The sequence below is a fragment of the Corapipo altera genome, unplaced genomic scaffold, assembly GCF_003945725.1.
Source record: "Corapipo altera isolate COAL_440 unplaced genomic scaffold, ASM394572v1 23b, whole genome shotgun sequence".
Lineage (NCBI taxonomy): Eukaryota > Metazoa > Chordata > Aves > Passeriformes > Pipridae > Corapipo > Corapipo altera.
This window is the reverse complement of record NW_020884885.1, coordinates 5,435,957-5,458,019: the sequence shown is the minus strand read 5'-3', so window position 1 is coordinate 5,458,019 and position 22,063 is coordinate 5,435,957. Positions and strand designations below refer to the sequence as shown.

The window sequence follows — 22,063 nt, the reverse complement described above, 5'->3', positions numbered from 1 at the left end:
TAAACCCCTCAAATCTTCATGGATTTTTCTAAATATTTAATGTATGTCATGGATTTACTGCTAATATGTTACCTTTAAAATGAGTAGTGTGTCAGGTCTGATGTGTCAGAAATACTATAATGACTATTTCATTTTTTGAAATCCCACCTGCTAGAGTTACAGCTAACCATGGTACTGACCTGTGGTCCAGGGCAACCGCCATCAGTGCTAGTTCCAAAGATCACCTCAGGTTCAGAGCTCAAAGAACCACATGGATCAATTTACTACATGGTTTCTCAGGTGCCACATTCCTTGAAACAGATCATGAACTATAGATCACTGTTTCTTAGGGGCACATGACATCTGCCATCACTGTCACTGTGCCCAGCTCAATAAACAAAGAACATGCAGTCAAAAGGGAGAAGCACAGAGGAATAAAGGCAAGCTCTAGTCTCAAAACAATTAAGTATTAAGATTAAACATCAACAAGTCTGAACTGCAGCTCAGCACCACAGAAACAGAAGTGATAGCTAATGATGTCTAGACCACAGTCAAAGATTAAAATTAATGTTACAGCTATAATTTAGTACTGAAATTACTTACTGATGCTCATCTTCATAGTTAAGTGCCCCACTGAAACTTAGGCAGTACCTTGTTTTCGAAAGTGAAGCTCTAATGTAATAAGGAAATCTAGAATATCTGTACTGCTTTGCTAATGAGCCATAATAAGAGCTGTCTTTTTTCTAAAACCACTTAAAATTGCTCTATAGAACATAAATACTGCAGAGAAAGACAACGAAGTAGCCATCTTGTATACAGTGGAGTCATGTTTATATTCATGTTAATTAGAGAGCTCTTTTTGGATCACAATATAGATCCTGGTACCTAGATTACCAGGTTAGCCTTGGTCCTCCATTTCTGCAACAAATCAACAGCTGAGCAAAGAACAAGTCATAGGGAGTAAAGCACAGAGGAGCACCATTGCTGCTACCTGTACCAGAAACACATACAGATTTCAGCACCTCCTGACAGGTGATCTTTACTCTACGGAAAGTATGAAAGTTAATGGTGAAAAATTAAATGAGACAGTTACAAGGGCTATGAGAATCTCATATTTGTTGATTTCAAGATTTTGCGTAATAAGAAGTATCTGAGCTTCCCCAAAAGCAAAGCTTTCTTTTATCATGTAAAGAACAAATGAGTCTTACAGTGAGTTTATTGTTGGGCTTTTTTCCCCCTCTAGTATTCCATAAAATGACAAAAATGTATTTTTCTTTACTTTAACTGAAAAGATGTTAACCTTATGCAACCACTGATATATTTAAACTTGATTCAGCCAAGACTAACATGTTTAGCAGACCAGAAAGATGAGAGAAGACAGTTTTCAGGCACCCAAAAATATTTCCAGTGAAATTTAAAAGTTACTTTGATAATATACTTTTAAGGATTAAAGATCCAATAGAAACCTTTTTGAATAATAATAAAAAAATACTTAAAAGAATGTCTAAAGGAGAAAAAACCAGCTAAATGCCCTGAAAAAGAAGAAAATGGAAAGTCAAGGTTTCACTTTTTGAAAACTAATACTGACTCTATGGAAACGTAATTTTCACTTTGCAAACATTTGTCAGGCCATAACCCCTCTCTAGAAGCCTCCAGTGAGTGGACAAACCTTGAATGCTTTAGGTGTGCGATGTTGCCTGCGTACGATTTTATGCACAAGAAACAGTTGTGAATACCCCGTCTCTCAATGCAGCCAAAGGCTCCCTCTTCAACACAAGTTGCAGAACAGCCAATTAAACACTCTAGACAAAGCTCTTTGTTTAATACCATGAAAAGATGAAAGTGTCGGAAAAAACCAGCAACGTAACTGAATCTGATTATCTGACACTGCCTTGAACTTTGCCCAGGAATTACTATGCCTTCTATAACTACAGAGCAAGATTCTACAGCACTGGAGAGAGCAAAAAACCCCACCACCTCAGCTCTTATTCCTTCCAATTCAGCATCTACCTGTCTTCAGTTGTAACAGGCAGATATGGCCTGTAGCAATGCAATTTTTATGCTGGTCCAAATATATCATTAGAGAGCCAAGTCCAGCATTTCAGTGGCTTCTGCAACGTTCTTCACAGACAATCTAGTGAGGTTGCCTGTGACATTATTAGTGCCTTCAGTGTTGCAAATATTGTTTTGCAACTTATACTGATGGCAGATTTAAGTATACATCTATGAAAAAGAAACTAAGAAAATTAAGTTCTTATCAACTATTATAATTTCTTAACAAGGTGTCCTACACAGATTTTTCAATTTCACTTTAGTAGTTTTTTGGTCTTGGCTGTACCATCTTTGAACAATTTTTTTTTTATCCCCAGTTCTTCATGATGTGAAAAATGCTTTAGGTTAATTCATTAGAACACCCTTTACATTTTCTACAATACGCATCTTATTACTACTGCTTTATATTTTTCAACCACATAGTATAATCAGAACCCATATAAAGCTTTTTTTCCCCTAAAGAATTATCCAAAGTAAGAAATACAAGCTATAAGTTTGTTTCCCTCCACAGATCTCACTCTAAATGCAGTGACAATGACAGATTTGTACAGATAATCAAAACAATGAAAGTTCATTTGAATACTATCAAATAGGTATTTTTCCATGAAAGAATGAAAATACTGTGACGTGATAGGCCTGATACCTTTATCTTAATAATTGCTTTCTTGATTTAAAAGCTCAAAAAACCAGAAAACCCCAAATCACCTTAGAAAAATTGAAACGTAAACCAATTTCTTCTCTAGCCTAAAAACTCTTAACACTCCTCAGTCAGAAAAATTAGCTTTCTGGGCTGGTCAGAATTCTGCTAAAATTTCTGTCAGATGCTATTTCTGCCTTGGGTGCTTTAGGCAATTCCATCAAGCCTATGAACAAGATAAATTTTTTATTTCTTTTTTCAAAATGCAGTAGTTCATGAACACTTAGCTCTAAAACTTTGATTGTAATTCATTTAAAACTTAAATAACAATACAGCATTTTCAGAATACCAACATGGGGGAACAAAATCCCAGAATACTTCATTTTGTGGTTAATCACACCAGGAAAGGTATTTCCTTTTGGCTATTCATGCTGTCTTTTGACTAAATAAAACCAAGATTAAAAGCAGTCTTCAGATACTTAGATAAAACTCGTGATTTTTTTCTGACAAGATTTTGAGTAGCAATGAAAAGCCATTTGCAAAGTAAACACGTACCTCCGGCTCTCCAATGGGCGCCCATCACTAGAGATGCTTCGGGGAATGTTGGCTCGTTCTGGAGGTGGCATCTTCCCTTCTCCTTTTCCAGAGCCAATCCTAGACGGCACTGGACTTTGCATTTGAGATGGTACCTGAGCCACATGAGGTCCCTGTCCTTTGCTTGCATTTCGCTGCCATTTATTATTATTCCTGAAGGGAAATTTGAATTCATATGACATTCCTTCATTCACTTTGTACTCCATCACTGGCATACGGTAGTTTTCTGAAGAACTCCTGGAAACGAAGAAATAAATACATCCTGTTCACAGGAATAGAAATCTTAACACAGAAGGTGAATCAATTCTGTGGAAGAGTATACGTAAGATTTTGCTTTTTAGAAACATATACTTAACAAATATTAAAATCATCAAATTGTTTAGGTTGGAAAACACCTTTAAGATCATTGAGTTCAACCTTTAACTTAGCATTGCCAAATCCACTAAACCATGTCCCAGGACCAAATCTACATGTCCTTTAAATATCTCCAGGAATGGTCACTCAATCACTTCCCTGGGCAGCCTGTTCCAATGCTTGACAATCCTTTTGGTGAAAAAATTTTTCCTAAAATCCAATCTAAACCTCTTCTGGCACAACTTGAGGCCATTTCCTCTGGCCCTGTCACTTGTTATTAGGAGAAGAGAACAACCCCCAGCTTGCTACAACCTCCTTTCAGGTAGTTGTAGAGAGCAATAAGGTCTGTCTTGAGCCTCCTTTTCTCCAGGCTAAACAACCCCAGCTCCCTCAGCCAGCCACTCCTCATCACACTTGTGCTCCAGACCCTTCACCAGCTTTACTGCCCTTCTCTGGACACACTCCAGAACCTCAATGTCTTTTCTTTTGTGAGGGGCCCAAAACTGGACACAGTATTTGAGATGTGAATACAGAGGGACAACCACTTCCCTGGTCCTGCTGGCCACACTATTTCTGATACAGGCCAGGATGCTGTTGGCTTTCTTGGCCACCTGGGCACACTGCAGGATCATGTTCAGCTGGCTGTTGACCAACACCCTCAGGTCTTTTTCCACTGGGAAGCTTTCCAGCCATCCTCCCCCCAACCCTGTAGCATGGGGCTGTTGTGACTCAAATGCAGGATCTAGCATTTCACCTTACTGCACCTCATACAGTTGGCCTTAACCCATCAATCCAGTCTGTTCAGATCCCTCTACAAAGCCTTCCTACTCTCCAGCAGACCAACACTCCCACCCAGCACAGTGTCATCTGACTGAGACATACAGACCCAGTATTGTGTCATCTGTGAACTGACTGAGGGTGCACTCGATCCCCTTGTTCAGATCAACGGTAAAGATATTAAACAGGATGGACCCCAATAATGAGCCCTGGGAAACACTACTAGTGACTGGATGCCAGCTGGATATAATTCCATTCATTACTGTTCTTTGGGCCCAGCCATCCAGCCATTTTTTTTATCCAGCAAACAGAGCACCCGTACAAGCCACGAGCAGCCAGTTTCTCCAGGAAATGGGTGTCAAAGGCTTTACTAAAGTTTAGGTAAACAACATCCACAGCCTTTCCTTCATCTACCTTCTCACAGAAGGAGATTGGGTTATTCAAACAGGACCTGCCTTTCAAATGCATGCTGGCTGGGCCAGATCCCCTGATTGTCCTGTACATGTTGCACAATGACACACAATATGATCTACTCCATGACCTTCCCCAGCATCGAGGTCAGGCTGACAGGCCTGTAGTTCCCTGGATCCTACTTCTGACCCTTCTTGTAGATAGGCATCACACTGGCTAGCCTCCAGTCACCTGGGAGCTCCCTGGTTAGCCAGGACTGCTGATAAACGATGGAGAGTAGCTTGGTGAGCACTTGCACCACCACTCTTAGTATTCTTATGTGGAACCCATCCAGTCCCATAGACTTGTGTGTGTATGCAGGTCACTGAGCATTTCCCCTTGGATTATGGGGGTTTCTTTCTGCTCCCTGTCCCTGTCTTCCAGGGCAGGAGGCTGAGTACTCTGAGAACAACTGGTCTTACTATTAAAGGGCCAAGGCAAAGAAAGCATTAAGTGCCTCAGCCTTTTCCTCATCCTTTGCCACTGTTTCCCCTCACATCCAACAAAGGATGGAGACTCTCCCTGGCCCTCTTTTTATTCTTAATGTATTTACAGAAACATTGTTTATTGTCTTTTACAGCAGTAGACAGATTAATTTCCAGTTGGGTTTTGGCCCGTCTAATTTTCTCCCTGTATAATCTCACAATATCCTTGTAGTCTGCCTGAGTTGCCTGCTTCTTCTTTCAAAGGTCATAAACTCTAAGTTTTTTCCAGAGTTCCGGCCAAATCTCTGTTCAGCCAGGTTGGTCTTCTTCCCCGCCAGCTCATCTTTCACCACATGCAGCCAGCCTGCTCCTGAGCCTTTAAGATTTCCTTCTTAAAGCACATGCAGCCTCCCTGGACTTCTTTGCCCTTCAACACTGACTCCCAAGGGACTTTATCAGTCAGGCTCCTCAACAAGCCAAAGTCTGCCCTCCAGAAGTCCAGGGTGGCAGTTCTGTTGATCCCTCTTCCTTACCTTCTGACAACTGAAAACTCTACCAATTTCACGTGCCCAGGATGGCCTCCAACCAGCACAACACCCACCTTTTCTGTTTATAAACAGCAAGTACAGCAGGCCAACTCCCTTATATATTTCACTCATCAGCTATGTCAGGAAGTTATTTTTCATACACTCCAGGAAGCTCCTAGGCTGTTCCCCCTCTTCTGTTTTGTATTTCCAGCAGACATCTGGTAAGCTGAAGTCCCACCCAAGAAAAAAGACTAAGTGATGGTGACAGCCTGCCTTTTCTTCCTGATGAGTGATCCATAACAGACTCCTACCATGGCATCTGCCTTGTTGGTCTTCCCTCTAATTCTTACCCATTAACAACCCTATTGTCACCGTCATTGAGCCCTAGACAATCAAACATTCCGTAACACACAAGGCTACTCCAAAACCTCTCCCTCCTTGTCTATCCCTTCAGAATGGTTTGTAGTCATCCATTGCAGCATTCCAGTTGGTAGAGTTGATACTCTTCAACTGATTACTGGGTTATAAAAGCTAAAAAAACATGCTAGAAGGGCATCTTCGTATCTCCACTTCTTAATTTGAAAAAGTCATGGGCTTTAGAACTCACACGCACCCAGACAAATAAGACCTAAAATGTTTGTTCTTTTTGAGACATGTCTTTCTGATGCACAGACATTAAAAGACAGGAGTCCCATGAAATAAGGCACTACATTTAATTTTCAAACATCTTTGGCTTTGGAGTACCTCAGTTGATAAATCTGCACATTATGAAAACAAAACACTTGCTCGAAATTGTAGGAGCCAAGCCCAAAAGGTGCCCATTGCTTCCTAAGGAACAGGACAGCACAAAAACTGGACTAGAACAGCACATAAGCTAATGCAGTCCACATAAGAAGCAGGGTAAACTTCTGCATGTATTTCAAATGAGATACTTGGAAAATAGACATGATCTTCATCTTCCATGAGGATAATGTTGGTATTTCTCTTGACAAATTTATATATATATGAGCAAATATTTTTATCATGGTTACTTTGTTTATCTACACACATCACTATCTGCTGGGAAGAAAAATAAACAGTCAGTGCAAAATTTTGAACTTCTAGCTCTTCCTCTAAGAGATTACACTATTAGGGGTGAGAAATACCAGTATCTCTTCCCAGCTAAAACAGAAAACAAAACAGAACTTGCTAATATCAGCATGGCCAAGTTGTACAGGCTAATAGGAGAAGACAAACAGTTCATGCTGAGGTCTTGCTGTCTGCAATAAACTTATTTTGTGGTTTTACTTTGGCCTACCCTCTAGTCTTGACCTGCAAATTAAATTAGTAGTTGGAAGGCATGAGCTGTGCTTCTGAAGCACATGTAGTTAAGCTTCATCTGAAAGTGCTCCCAGGCCACTCTGATGTGATCCACTGCACAGTAGATGGGGATGATCTGGAGATTTGTTTTCAAAGTCCACTCAAAACTGAACTAAAATACTGATATCCTTGTTTCTTCTTTTCACTTCATATTCTCTGCTATTCTCCCCCTAGTGCTTATGTACTTCAGTATTTGGGTTTCTCTTTTTTTTTCCCCCGACCTAATTACAGTTTAAGAAGCAGGAATACACAATTTCATCTGGATGCTGTGTCCTTAACTTCAAGGTCAGCAATCAGTCCACTAAATGAGTTCAGTAGCTATGCTTTAATGACTGGTTTAGTAGAGATATAACCATAACAAGGCCTGCCTCTGTGTAGGTCATTAGAATATGAATTGGGGTATTTGGTTGTATTTTTGCATCTGCTACTGGCTTTGTACATGTGTCTGTTATCAAGTCAGCTTATCTAACTGCACCTCTGCTCTTCCTCTAGCTTCATGCCAATCAATTTATTAGGATAGGGACTGCTTCTCATACGAATGTACTGTTCCAAGCAGAATGGATCTTCATTTTAGTTACAGTCTGCAGAAGTTACTGTAGTAGAAATACTAAATGGCCTCCAGAGGTCACAACAAAAGGACTCCAATTTCAGAAAGCTGATTGCCAAAAGAGAAATTGCTTTGTGCAAACATTTAACTGAAATCTTTTTGTAGGACAGCCACAAATTCAAGACACAGTTCTTGAACCTTTATGATTTTGGATAGAGCAAACAGGTTCAAGAGTTGCTTTATGGAATTTTATAACTAACAATAACCCACCATGAAGATTTGCTCACTACAAGACAACAACAAAACTCACAGATACTGAGTGCAACATTTCAAAAAATGTAGTCGTTTCTGTTACTGCTATCGGTTTGGAAAAACTAAAGGTAAGCCTGCTTTTGGCTGTACTTAATTTAGTTCAGGAATAATAGGATCTGTGCTTTCCACACAGATTTTTCAGCTCTAATCCTTTTGCAGTGACTGCAGCTGAACTTTCCATTTGCTTGGGCTGCTAAATACTGTTCAAAAGCTTTCCAAATACCTTATGAGTGACCTTATGCCACTGCTCATTTTAATTCCTGACATGTATTCAATTTTCCACTGACAACAGAAGGACAAAACTTCTTTTCTCTCTGCTCCTTTTTTCTTACCATTTACAAAAGGAGTTAATATAGCTCACAGTAAAAACAAACATGGATTCTTCTTCTACAGAAGCAAAAGGTCTTTGCTCAGAGACATGATTTCATATCAATGTAATAAATATGCATTTAAGTTCAACCCCAACCTTAAGTATACAAAGATTTAGCAGCTACCCTACAAAGATATTGACTGATTAGAAAACAGCCAAGCAAAACACTCTCTGTCTCTCAGTCCAAGGAACACACTGAACTTTGGTTACTGTACTGGCTTCTTCTTGGCAAATCTAGCGTAAATCTTCAGCTAGCCTGCAGGCAAATTTATTCTATTAAAGATCATTCCATTTTAATCATATAGCATTTGCAAGATTTAAATACAGGAAGTGAGAGTGATGCAGCAAGATCTACTACTGAGTAAAGAAGAACTACTGATTAAAGCAATTTCTCTGGCCAGATCTATACCTTTGATAAACCCTTATCATTTACAGCCTTACTTACTGTGAAAATAGAAGAATGTAAGTCTATTCATAGCTTTCAAGAATTATATCCACAGGCATTACAAATTACCAACAAATGAGACAGTAGGGAGGGAAGCGTATGATTCATTTTGATGAATCCTAAACACACAATTGTCACCAAAAAGTTGTTTGATTTCCATGAACTTCTTCACACATTTATTAAATTTTGGGATTCAATTAATATTTTGGGGGGCCTGGAGACTGAATATGGGTGGTTTTTCCTGCTCTCCTCTTTCACCTTACAATACTAGATGCTATATTGCAATTATATCACGGTTTCTGGAGGTTAACACTTATTCTGTGGTGTTTCTTCCCCCACAACCCCAAAAAATAAGATACAATTTTAGAGCAAATATAGTTACTATAAAATACCTGCGTGGTGTGCAGTCTTCATATGGAGGGACAATGACGACCTTCACTGTTACTGATGTTCTGAGAAGATCAATCATTTGCTCATGGCTCAGAGTGGCTACAGCCACCTTGCAGATTTCCACCAGCCTGCTGCCCTGTCTCAGTCCCGCCTGCCACGCGTAGCCATAGGGCTCAACATCTGCCACAATGCCTTCATAGTTCACGTGGAAACCCAGCTGACCCAGACCATTCCTACGCAGAGTCATTTCCACTGTTTCACAGCCCTTAGTCACAAGCTGTGAATTGAAATGAAGACAGAATTTAATGCACTGAAAGACCTCCGGTGCTAACAAAGGTTTTAAGCACCCCATTTTTGTAAAATCAACCAACTCCCAAGACAGAGGTGGGACACGATCAAGGAATATATAATGCAGATCTAGGTTCATAATCAGCTGAAATGGATCATGTCACTCAAACTAGTATTTTCAGCAGAATCTGGTTAGCCAAGTTCTGCTTGAATTTTTACTGAAACCACATGAATTTTAGAAGGTACATAGCAGCACACAACAGAAAAACACACGGATTTACACAAGCATCTCTATCTTTTACAGTTTAGCAGCCAAATAACCACTCTACATTTCTAGTTGTTTCAGTAAGCTGCAAGATTACTTTCAGTCAGAATATGGTGGCATGCAGCTACTAAGCACAGTAAACTGGTGGCTATGCCAACTCTTTTATGTCCCATGAGCATGAATACCATCAAAAGCAATTTAAGAGGGTCTAGGTTTCCTTTTTTTTCTGGTCATTATACAACTACAGTTGTGAAATTACAGGAAAGACAGTGAAGCATAACACATTCTTTCATAACTTAATAGGTAAAAAAATTACATGGACAGATGTTTTATAGAGGGATTCTATGATTCACTGCATTTTTACTTTATTACATGCATTTAGAGAATATTTGAAGGTTGCAATGGGGATTGGGACTACACCCTGCTGGCAACATACTAAGTCAATCTCAAAGATATCGCAGTTTCATTTGAAACAAGATACAACAAGCCTATAAAACAGAGAAAGGGGAGAAAAACAAGGAAAAGAAATAATGTGACACTTCTGTATTTGTTGTGTAGGAGCAAATTATGCATTCTGCTCTTTTGAATATATTGAGACATTTTTGACACACACACAACCTGCTGAGGTTGGCTGTTATCTGATTAAAGTGAAAGCAATATTAGATTTTGAGAAATAAGAGCAGGAAAGTCCTTATAGATTTCACGACAAACAATTAAAACAGTTTTAGGGATCCCAGGCATTATTTAAATTGACATTTTACATGGCAGCTGAGTGAGAGAAGAAAGCAAAGAAGGGGAACCAAACAAGAGAACACATTCTAACCTCCAGTCTTTTGACGATCTCTTTGATATCATCAATGTTGCTGATGAAGCTCTCCAAAGAAACACATTCACCTCTCTCATAGAATATTTTGATATTTGTGTCCGTTGAAGTCCACCCTATCACATCTCGACAGGAGCAATTGAACACAACGCTTTTTGTGTCCTGTTCAATGAGGACTACAAACTCATTAGAGATGCCTAGGAGACAGTCTATTTCCATACCCTTGCTGTAGTCTTTTGCATGGACACTCCATACAATCGCACCAGAACTATAGATCTCTGCTCCTGGATAAGGTTTGGACTTTTCTTTCTTTTTTGAAGCAAGTGAGATGAATGGGAACTTGCCAGAAGGGTCAATAGGTGTGTTGGTGACATTCTTCTCTGCCAAGTCTTTCAAGTACTCTTGACGGGTCCTAGTGGCCATTGCGCGAAACTTTTCTGATTTATGAGCAGCATTCTCTGCATTAATGACTTTGGCTAGTAAGAAGTCCCTGAACACATTTGACTTAGGAAACGTCACACCTTTTGGAATAGGTGGTCCAAACGATGGTACATCTCTGGATCTTGTCACAGCAACACTAAATTAAATAAAAGAATAAGGAAGAAACAGTGTTTCACTCTATGCAAATTCAGCAGTTTCTACATACAGAAAATACATTCTCTTTTTTCTGAAAGCCCTCAATTTTTTCTTTCCTTTTCTCAGAAATATGCTTATATTTACATATTAATGTTGCCAGCGTGGAGATTATCCCCTCCTCACGGAATAATCAGAAGGCCACTTCTTTTTGCATATAGACATTTTTTAATCATTCCCACTGCCACAGCTTATAAAGACCTTCAAGTGCAAAACTGTAGGTTTTTTTGATAAAGTAATCACTCATATATGATACTTCTGAATTTTGTTTGGATCTAGTACAAAAAGAAAATTTCTAACTCACACAAAGGCTAGCTTACAATTCAGCTACCTAATGCTGAAAGGCTCATGTGAAAGCAATACAAAGTGTATGATCAATACTAGAGATACAGATTAAATGAATGTATTAAAAAGATGAAGGTAACAGTCATCTCACAAGGCCAGTTTCACTGTGAAAATCATCTTCTGGCGACTGAATGCCTATGTACATCACACTACTGTTTGTGTTTTAAATTCCTAGAATTTAAAACCTGAAAACCTCACTAGCTGATACTGCATGCTAGTGATAGAAGCAGACTCCAAGAATACTAGAAATAAGAAATTTTTCAGAAGTTTGGAGATACATAGTAGGAATAAATACTTTCTTTTTCCTTTCCTTTTTTCCTTTTAGTTTCTGTAGCAAGTGACAGACTGGCAATGAGATTGCCTTAAGAAATGGGACAAGCTTAGCTATTCTCAATTGTCAATTCCCTTTTGATATTAATCACATGAGTTGTTTGGCATCACTGAAGATGTGACATTCTAATACAGTATCATTCACTTGGCAATTTGTCCTAAGAAGAGACTGACAACTGTACTTTGATAGTTTTGTGACAAGAAATGCTCCAACAGCTTATATAGGATTTACCACATATTTATAAGTAGGTCTAAAAAAGCATTAACTAATTTTGGCCAAAATACCATGGTAATGGAGGCAAAGAAGTATGAAACTTGATCACATTAGAAAAGTATGTGGTGTTTCATTTAGAAGACTGGCTGGTATTATTTTCACATTTTGTTTCCATCTGAATCCTTAAACATAATCAGAGAAATCCCCCCCAAAATACCAGTAACTGAGACTGCAGATTAAATCTTTTGCGGGGGCACATAGGAACGCCAGAAATAAAAATGAAGTCACCCTTTCTTTAACTATATCTTCTCATTTTGAGTGGTGGGGTGTTTTGTTTGTTTGGGTTTGTTTTGTTGTATTGAAGGTTTTTTTAATTTAAATTTTCTGGCAACTGATATTGAGAGATGTCATTACTGTAAATTTCTTCCAAATGTATGCCAGTATATCTAAAAGTATGCAACAGGGGGTGCTCATGAAGCAACTATCTGACTCACCTTCAGTGGTCCTAAGGAGTCTGTTATTAAGAGATTGAATCCTAAGTGTTAAACACAATTACTGGATACAATGAAAAACTACTAGTAAGATTTTGCTTGATTCCATTTTCAGTATCATGAATCACAGGGGTAAGAATTCAATCTTTAACACATGCCTGAGAAGTTTTAAAAACTGAGTGATACTGACAGAGACACTAGACTTTTGAAATACTGTTTATCTTAGTTGAAAGGGAGAACCACTGGCCAAGACAGTGCTTAATTTTATTCCTTTTATGTAGTTTTCTAATATAAATTCCAGTACATTTTTATGCTATATGGTTTCCTGTTTTGTCTAGAATTATGAATCTATGAAACTCTTCTAAATAATTCAGTGAAAAAGAGGTCAGATTTACTTCGAAAAGTTTCCTAGAAAAACTTTTCATAATAGAATTCTATAAATTTAAAATCAAAGAGTTTGCAATGAGAGGACAGAAAAAGAAATAATTATAATCTTAAAGACAGTACAGAGAACATACAATGTCCTGGTGATCTCCTGTATCACACACAATCATTTTTCCTACCTCTTCCCCCTCCCCTTAAAATTTAAGCCTGTACCATTATGAAAGCCAAAATTACTATTAAGTAACCAGTAAGGTTCCAGCCCTTGCAGTTGTAAACACTTGAAAAATTAAGCAATTCAAGAGTCTGAAGGTCAGAAATACAACCCTCATAATACTTAAATTTATTACAGTTTAGCAAGTATAAATCTTTCCCATGCCTTTTAAAAGAAAGAAATTGAAAATATACAGTCATATTACTTAAAATAATAGCCCAAAGAAGATTTTATTTATGTTGTAATATGCAATTCAAATGGAAAATGCATCTGCAGCCCTTGTGGATGCATTTCCTACCTTCCCTTTACTTCAAAGTAATTTTCTCTACAGAGCTGAAACATATGTCTAAGAGTTTAAGAATCAGTTGTGTCCACATAAATTATGTAGCAGTTGAATTTGTCAGTAAGTTGCCTAAAAATGCATATCAAAACGAACATTCCTACTCCAGGAGAGTTAATACATGTACAAAGTTCAGAATCAATTCCAGAAATGCTGTGTGAACTTTAGCAAAACTTCTGAGGAAAAGCTTTTGAATCTTCTACACATATTTGAAAAATAATGAATACACCAACTCAGACACTGCAGTCTTAGATTTTCCTCTAAACAAACCCTTTTATATAAATAAAACACTTAAATGAGCATTTGTATTTCAGCGAAAACAAGTTAATTCTAAGGTTACCTAATTTCAAGATACCTATTCTAAATCCATTGCTCTGACATTTCATATTTTAAATGAAAAAGCTTTATAGAAGTTTTCTGAGATCAGCCAACATTTAAAAATAAAAATACTTCAAGAGTTCAGGATATAACAAAAGGTAAAAAGTTTCACTGATCGCAAAAGGATGTGCTTGTAACAGATGCTTGTAATTTGGTTTAAAAAATTAGGCTAAATAGGAATCTCATTTTGCAGTTCTTTACTGTATGTTACTATCAATTACTATTGATAGTAACCAATAGGAAATTACCATTTTCTCTTTTAATCATATTGACTTTAAAGGTCACACTAAGACTAATTTTTTTGTTGAAAAACAAGAGATGAGAAATTAAGATGTTTCAGAGACCTTAGCTTCTTTCTGAAAGGTTAAGTCATACTTTTTAACTGTCATTATTTCAAAAATTTAACATAAGCTCAGATGACCGAATTATATGAACAAGAAGAAGGGATTTTTTGTTCTTTGTTCTATTTCTTTCAATGCAAAAACATTACTCTAGCATAGTCTTAATAAAGAGAATAAAAAGGAAGTGCGAATGCAATTTTAAAATAATTTCCAAATGCTTGATATGCACATGTATGTGCACATGTGTGTGTACACACATACTGACAGCAGTAATTTCCTCACTGGGTGTGATTCACGAACATACTCATACTTTATACACAATAGTGTTCTAAATTCACACGACCGAAAATCTCCTTGACCCCTATCTTTCATTACGTTTCCCTACAGAGAATTTAAGAGAAGAATGACAACTCCCTTTGCACTCAAAGTCCATGTTTTCAGTGAATCTAGCAATAGCTACCTGTAACATACGCTGTCAGTACAGGGACCGTGCACTCTTACAATGACAAAGACATGCTGGAAGTGGGATCGAATGTTCTTTGGGCTGAATGGTTGTGCTCCAGGCTCCTGGAAAACTATTGTCACAATATCATTTCCAATATGTCGTTTCCTCAGAAGCTTTAACAAAAAAAAAAAAAAAAAAGATGCATAGGTTAAAACACAGATTTTTCACAAATTTCCAATTATTTATTTCTCATTATTTTAAAGCACTATTGTTCAATTTCTTTCCCCAAATGATACTTCAAGATGAAAATTGAAATAATTGAGGATTTATGTAACAAATACCAAAATTAGTTATTCATCTAATAAATTTCAGGCATGGGGCTTTTCATAACAATTTCATTTTCATATGTAGCATACAGGAAGAACTTGCAAGGGAAAATTTTAAGCTAAACAAAGGGGAAAAACAACAACAAACCCTGCTAGTATCAAGAGTAATCAGTGACACATGGAAGAAGGAAAACATTCTTCATTTCACACTTTTTACAAACCAAAGGTAGGCTCTATTTCAAGTTGAAAATAGTTGTCATTGTCCTTAAGGCACTTCATAATAATTTTCTGGTATGCTTCTTTCAGTAAATACAAGACTACAGTAGAAGACAAGATAAGCTACAAAGTAGTAGAACACTTAGTGTACCAAAGCAAAGTCCATTGTAAAACAAAATTCCTATTTTATTTGCAGAAGTACAAAGCATAATTTCTAGAACAAAACGCATATACATCATTCACAACATGATGGCTTAGTGTTAAACAACACTAAGGTACTTCAGTGTAACAAAGCAGATCAGCCTACATAGCTCTTCAGCATAATATAGTTAATAAAAAAAGAAAAAAAAAAGAGGAGAAAAAAAGGACTTTGACAAAAGGATTTTGACTCATGTCCTCTTGTGTAGTGTGCTGGACCACCTACTCATTAACTGATCCTGTGCATATCAGAATTTGCTGAATGCAATCCTTAAAGGGCAACTAACTTAGCTGGTTTAAAAGGTTTAAAATCATTTAACATCATCAAGTATACTATGGCCCTTTCGAAATAAGATATGAACTCTTATTTATGTGACATAGATGTGCTACTGACATTATTGTATATTGTTTACTAAGTAAATGCATAATGGTAATGCACAATTAAATAGAAAACAGTCCAATGGAGAAAAATCTACCTATGATGTACCTACAATGATCTGCTTTGTTCATGTCCCTAACAAAAACATGGGCACTTTTACTTTTGATTCCTTAAGTGTTTTCTTTGCTACTAACAAATGAAAGTTGTCATAAATATTCAACAGTTCATCTTCTTCTGAGAAGGAGGAAAAAACAATTCTAAATAGGCATAGCCCATCTTACCTGTTGCTTGTTGTTTGGAGTATATGGCAACATAGTAGAAACGTGGAACATGATTTCATAGTCCTTGTATGTTGTGTATAAAGAGTGAGTACCTGTTGAATCAGCTGCAGTTAAAAAAACAAAATAAAAGCATTATTTAAAAAAAAAAAGTTTAAAAACAAAGCATCATTATTATCAGAGAAAATCATCAGCCAAGACAAGAATTCCTGTTCATCCTCAATCCTAGCTGGTATATCAGTAAATAAGAACTTATTCAGAGTTTATTCACCTGCCAAAGCAAATGCTGCGTATAGATGGCCTGTAGAATTTTGTGTACTTTTCCCGAAGAAAAACTTGTTAGGAACAGGGAATTTATACCAGGAGACCCTGAAGAAAGCCTATTTAAGCACAAAAGTGATAACAAAGTCTGAGATAATTTTCAAGCACCACTCACTGTCTTGGAATGAAACTGAACTGTAAGGAATGTGAAAACAACTTCAGAAAGGAAGGTAGACAGATACTGCAAAATAATACCATGATCCCATGCATAATTAAAGCAGTGGACAATAACCCACAATAAGAACAGAATAGGTTCTCTTAAACATAAATATCAGGACTCTAAATTAACTGTAATGAAGTCAGATAAAACCTTCACTAGAATAAACAGGTGCTTTATAGACAGGAACCATCAAAACTCCAAACAGGATGGATGCTAGCATGCTTATAACCGAGGATGGAAAAAGCCCACAACAATGACATTATGATGCTAGTATATTAATCAAAGGTACTCTCACCTGTTTTGGGTTCTGGTCACCCTATTTTAAAAGTTATAGAAGAAAGAGAAGGGATCCAGAAACAGGCCACAGAAATAATTATGTGTGGATGGACAGACTTTCATGTGGAAAGAAAATGATAAAAACTAGGATTATGAAGTTTAGAAAATAAAAAAGAAGAGGGGATATTATTGAGTTTACAAAGTGTTGGTTGAAAACAACACTCAGACACAAACTGTTAACTTCTGTTTGTACTTTTTCTTTCTTTCAAAAAAGTGACCTGGAAAAATGTTCCATTCATTTAAGTAGTAACACATTTAAAGATGAAATAGTGAGTATATTCTATCAAATACAACTACTGTCCACAGTGCAAAAAGCCTGTTTTCAAACAGAATTTTAAAAATAACTAGTTTTATATATATATGGGAAAAAAGCATCCCGGTTATCTGAAGTTACATAAACATGCTGCTAAATTATATAATCCCTAAATTATATAAATAGATAACATTTATAACAGTGTATTTTAAAAAGCTGTTAAAAACTACACGTTGGGGTTTTTTATTAGCAGAAAGATCATGATATTAAGATAACAGCTCTGAGATTTGTGAGGCATTTACAGTAACATAAATACACAGTTTAGTTACCCAGATTTTGGGGATAAACTTTGAGAAGTTTGTTTTCTGTCAGATTCAGAATAATAAAACAGAGGTAGCTTTATTGTAAATGAAAAAGCACAAAATCATCCATAAAATGAAATGGAAAGTCTTCTACATTAGAGCTGCATAAGAATTTTCCACTTCCAGATCATCTATATAGAATAAAATTAAAATTAGAAATAAAAGATTCCTACAACCTTATGAAAAAAATAGTAATTCTCAGTTAATGTTTCAAGGAGATTGGGTTCTCTTTTCCAGCATTCAACATTGCCAGTAGGATAAACTAGCTAACTGCTAAATATTTTCTTTTTAATGCTAATGAGAACAGCAGGACAGATGAAAGGGAATTACTTCATCTTCCACTCCATTCATAGCAGCATCCATCCTCTGCCTGATCATTGCAGTGCACACTGAAGGACACAGATGCACCTGAAAGTCACCTAAACGTCAATTTAACTTCTTACTGGCTTTGTCTATCTGTAAAGATGCTAATTTGTACATCATCTTTCATAAAAAAATATCACAAATAATTGGAAAGTGGCAGCAGATGCAAAAAGACAGGGAAGTGAGTGAGACACACAGGGGAATGGAGGTCCCCCAAAGCAGGGAAAGGACCCAAAAGGGGTTGGGGGAAAAGAATAAGGCAATTCTGATAAAAAATACACTAGAACATCTGAATATTCAAGCCAAACTTTCAACCTTCCTGGTTGGACTTCATTTCAGGCAGAAAAGGGGTTCTTTCTCAGAATAGCACTGATTCTGCAAACTAAATAATCAGGCTATAATCCAAATAACACATTTAATAATTCCAGTTATTTCCAAGTACTTCATAGTTTAAATCTCTCTCATTCAAATCTAACTACAAACCGAAGCCCATATCCACTACAGACTGTGCATCTCTCTCAGCATTGAGATTTCTTTTTTCTTTCAAGTAAAGCGTGTTTTTTCTGAAGTACAATACAATAATTACAGGTGTTTGCTTTAAATCAAATTACAGCCACTGCAGTAAAATCCAGGACTGTGTACTGGAATAACAGCCATCATTTCAAGGTCAGAACTGTAAGCCAGCACTGCAATCTACTTCAATTTCCTTCTAGTTAACAGAGGCCCGAGGGATCTACAAATTCATTAGCACCTTTTTACACTGAAGACATCCCCTCCTGCCACTAGTTTATGAAGCCTTCTCAGCTTTGCCCCAGTACTGGATTTGGCTACTTAGCTGAGACATTATCTGAACTTTTTTTCCTTCCATCATTAATCACCTTAAATCCACCTTAATCTTTTGTACTTCCAATGATTCCCAGCTATCTTCACAAGGATTGTCTTAACAGACTCACACTGAAGTTTTTTTTCCAACGCCAACAGGGGTCAAAACTGACTGACACAGCATACTGCTGACAAATTCACCTCACTGAATCCACAGGACTTTGTCAGCCTGCTTCCACAGCACCTTAAAACAACCTCTGCACTAGAAAACTGTATAAAAACCATTACAAGTAGAAAATCTAACTCAATATTTCAAAGGAAAACATTGCAAAGAATTCTAGGAGAACAAGAAATAAATAATATTGATGAGGTATGACAGTCATTGCTATAAACTGCTGCAGGGTTCACAAGTAAAAGCACGAGAATAAAAACTTTCAAAACTTAATGTTGCTCCCCTCTACCTTTGCTGTCAGCAGCTGTCAAAACTGCTCTTCTTTCTGCCATATACAAGGATTACAGCAAGCACTCATGTTTAATTTCTGTAGTATCCAAGTTATTTTCAGACAGAATTTCAGAGGACAGAATCTTTTAATTTGTAACATTCAAAAGTACATATGTAACACAAACAGAGATAAATGCAGAGGGACTTCCCTCCAGCCCTATTGCTGCTTCTTAAGCAATTAAGGAACCTCTGACCTCCTTTGGCTATTGGTCTCCCAGCAAATGTCGCAGACCCAAGAGTAAGTCTGTTCTTATTTCCACATGGTTGGAAAGATGTTATACAGTACAAGTTAGGAAGGTAATTTATCTGTATTATTTCATCGCAAACACTGAGTTTTATTGACAACCCCATAAACGAAATGCCAATTCAAAGTCCATTCATTTCCTAGATTTTTCATCTATTTAATAATTTCTGTTCTGGTTTTATATTCTTCTTGCATTTTAGTCAGAAAGTCATGCAATATATAAACATCTAGTACAGAAACCTACCATTATTAGTTAAGCTTATAATCTTGTCAAATAAACTCCCACAACTTATATTAATAAACTTCCCTCATTTCCTACATCAACCACACTACCACTCTGTTGGACATATATGCCAAATATTACCAACCTAATTTTTGGTTCTCTTTGGGCCAATCACAACAGAAGAATCTAAGTCATCGTGTCCTTTACCTGATGCTGCTGAAGTGCTGGCATTTGCTGTGCCACAAAGTTTTAGAAAGGTATTCTCATTAGTCTGATTAGAATTAGTGTATGTGTTTGTAAATGCAGAGTTTGTAAGCGCAGAGTGTGTTATGCACCCAAATAACACAAGCTACATCTTTCTTTCTAAATATATGAATTGTTGTTACCTTTTCACTCAAGTGATTTGAATAGTCAACTGAAATGTAGGAAATGGTTTCAAATCCTTCTGCTGTATAATGGGAGAGGGCTGATAACTCACCAAAACCTTTCCTAATCAGTATATAGGCTCAGGTGTATTGCAGTCAGATTTTTTCTTGATGTTGCTTTTACTTTTCAGTTCGAGAGGGTCTGGAAGACTGCCGTTCAATAGTTAGAAGTTCCTCCTGGTGGGGAAGGGCTTGTGCAGGCTTCCAGACTTTGCTCTAACACAGAAGCCCTAGAAGTTCATTAGGAGACCTGGATTCCCTTAGTTGAAGACACTGACTCCCTCTCAGAGCAACTGGATGTTGAAGAAATCTCCACCTGTTTTTACATATAGCTATAAATAACTTGCTGAGGGTCCTAAGAGTCCACACCAGAGTGGAGAACTTGCTGAGGGTCCTAAGAGTCCACACCAGAGTGGAGAACTTGTCTGCCTCATGGGGGACTGTACACAAAGCTCAGTGAAAGCTCTTCATTGCTCACAGAATCTTTTGCCTTATTCCTTGCAACTGCTGCAGGGAGTTTCTCCACAAGGCAGAAGCCAGGTCTAGCATTATCGAGATGATCCCATCTACCAATTTAAAAAACTGAGAAATACGACTAAGTGAGGGGGAGGGAAATAAAGTATGCATTACAACTAGAAAATAAAGTAAAATGACTGAAGCTATAATTTGAAAGACCACTGTGATGTTTATGACTTTAAAGTGATGCCCGTAAACTTCCTAGCCGTTGTAGGATAGGTGACATTTTCAAGCTCTAATTCCTATCTGAAGTCTGCAGGCTGCCAGGAGATAGACTACTTTCCCTCTGGTAATTCTAGAAATAAACAATCAAAACTTGAAAAGTAGCATCTCTTTTCCACAGTGGCACTGGCAGAGATCCAAAGCTAAAGCCCTTCAAGGATCCAATACACTTAAACAGGATTTCAGTTAATAGGATGCATGAGATTTCTCCTTTTAAAAAAATGACTCTGTTATGGATACTTACCAATTAGGCCCCTAATTCCAAAAAATTTCTAAGAACAGCAACTGTTCTGAAACCGCTTTTTGCTAGAGCAACTTTACTCTTCTAAATTTGCATAAATTAAAAATACGGTGAAAATTTTCAGAGTACATATACAAATCAGCTCACCTTCATCCAGAGAAAATCTTTCCATATGTCTTACCTCATGCTACTGCTTTACATAGCTTATAAAGTATTGTCAGAGGTATAGAAACTAGCCAAGTAGCCTACACAGACTTGACCTTTCTTACGAGTCAATGAACAGATACTTGTTTTAAGCACGTCTTTGCAATCAATTGTGCTGACACTGAACAGAATTCTTAAGCAGGAAAATTTCCTGAGTAATGAGACTGCAAAAAGTATTCTAAGACAGTGATCTCTAGCAACAGAAGAGCACAGAGCTGGAGCTCATTTCCTAGCTGTAAACCTAGTTGTTTCAACAAAACCTATAAACCTAAATCACAGTTAAAACCACAACCTCCTTCTTTGCAGGTCTTTCCATGTTTGGGCCACGGCAAAGACTCATTACTTAGGGTAACTATCAAAGATGTATTGCCTGGCTGTATTCTGCTGTTCATATATTCCCCACATCTGAGATGCAGCTCTTGAGATCGTCTCTGGTCTTTAGCATTTTGACTACCACAGGGTGGCTTTTTTGGGGTTGGTTTGTTTTGCTGGTTTGGGGTTTTTTTCCATTTCCTTGTAGAATATGCTTTAAGTGTTTCTGAATTCAGCTATCCAAAGAGCTTAGTGTTGTGTCCCCAAAACACCTTCTCTTTCATGACATCCAGTCTGGGTTCTGCACATTAGCAGAAAGGAAAACATACCACCATCAAGACCAGTTACAAAAGTTTGCTGCCATTGTTCACATCTATTGCTGTCTAAACCTACTCATTAAGAACTCCTGCACGCTGTGCAGTCCTATGTTTTCTCAGTAAGTCTGCAGACAACA

At 37.3% G+C, this 22,063-nt stretch overlaps 1 protein-coding gene across 7 annotated transcripts in view; it reads right to left on the bottom strand.

Moving 5' to 3' along the window:
- SIPA1L1 (signal induced proliferation associated 1 like 1) overlaps positions 1–22,063 on the bottom strand; it is a 211,768-nt gene that overhangs the window by 34,978 nt on the left and 154,727 nt on the right. For all 7 annotated transcript variants that reach the window (XM_027641935.1, XM_027641941.1, XM_027641938.1 and 4 more), the window contains 5 exons: positions 16,107–16,210; positions 14,722–14,879; positions 10,595–11,171; positions 9,221–9,495; positions 3,224–3,499 (listed from right to left, as the gene is read on the bottom strand). In XM_027641935.1, coding sequence (XP_027497736.1) covers positions 3,224–3,499; positions 9,221–9,495; positions 10,595–11,171; positions 14,722–14,879; positions 16,107–16,210 — 1,390 coding nt within the window. The remainder of the gene's footprint in view (positions 1–3,223; positions 3,500–9,220; positions 9,496–10,594; positions 11,172–14,721; positions 14,880–16,106; positions 16,211–22,063) is intronic.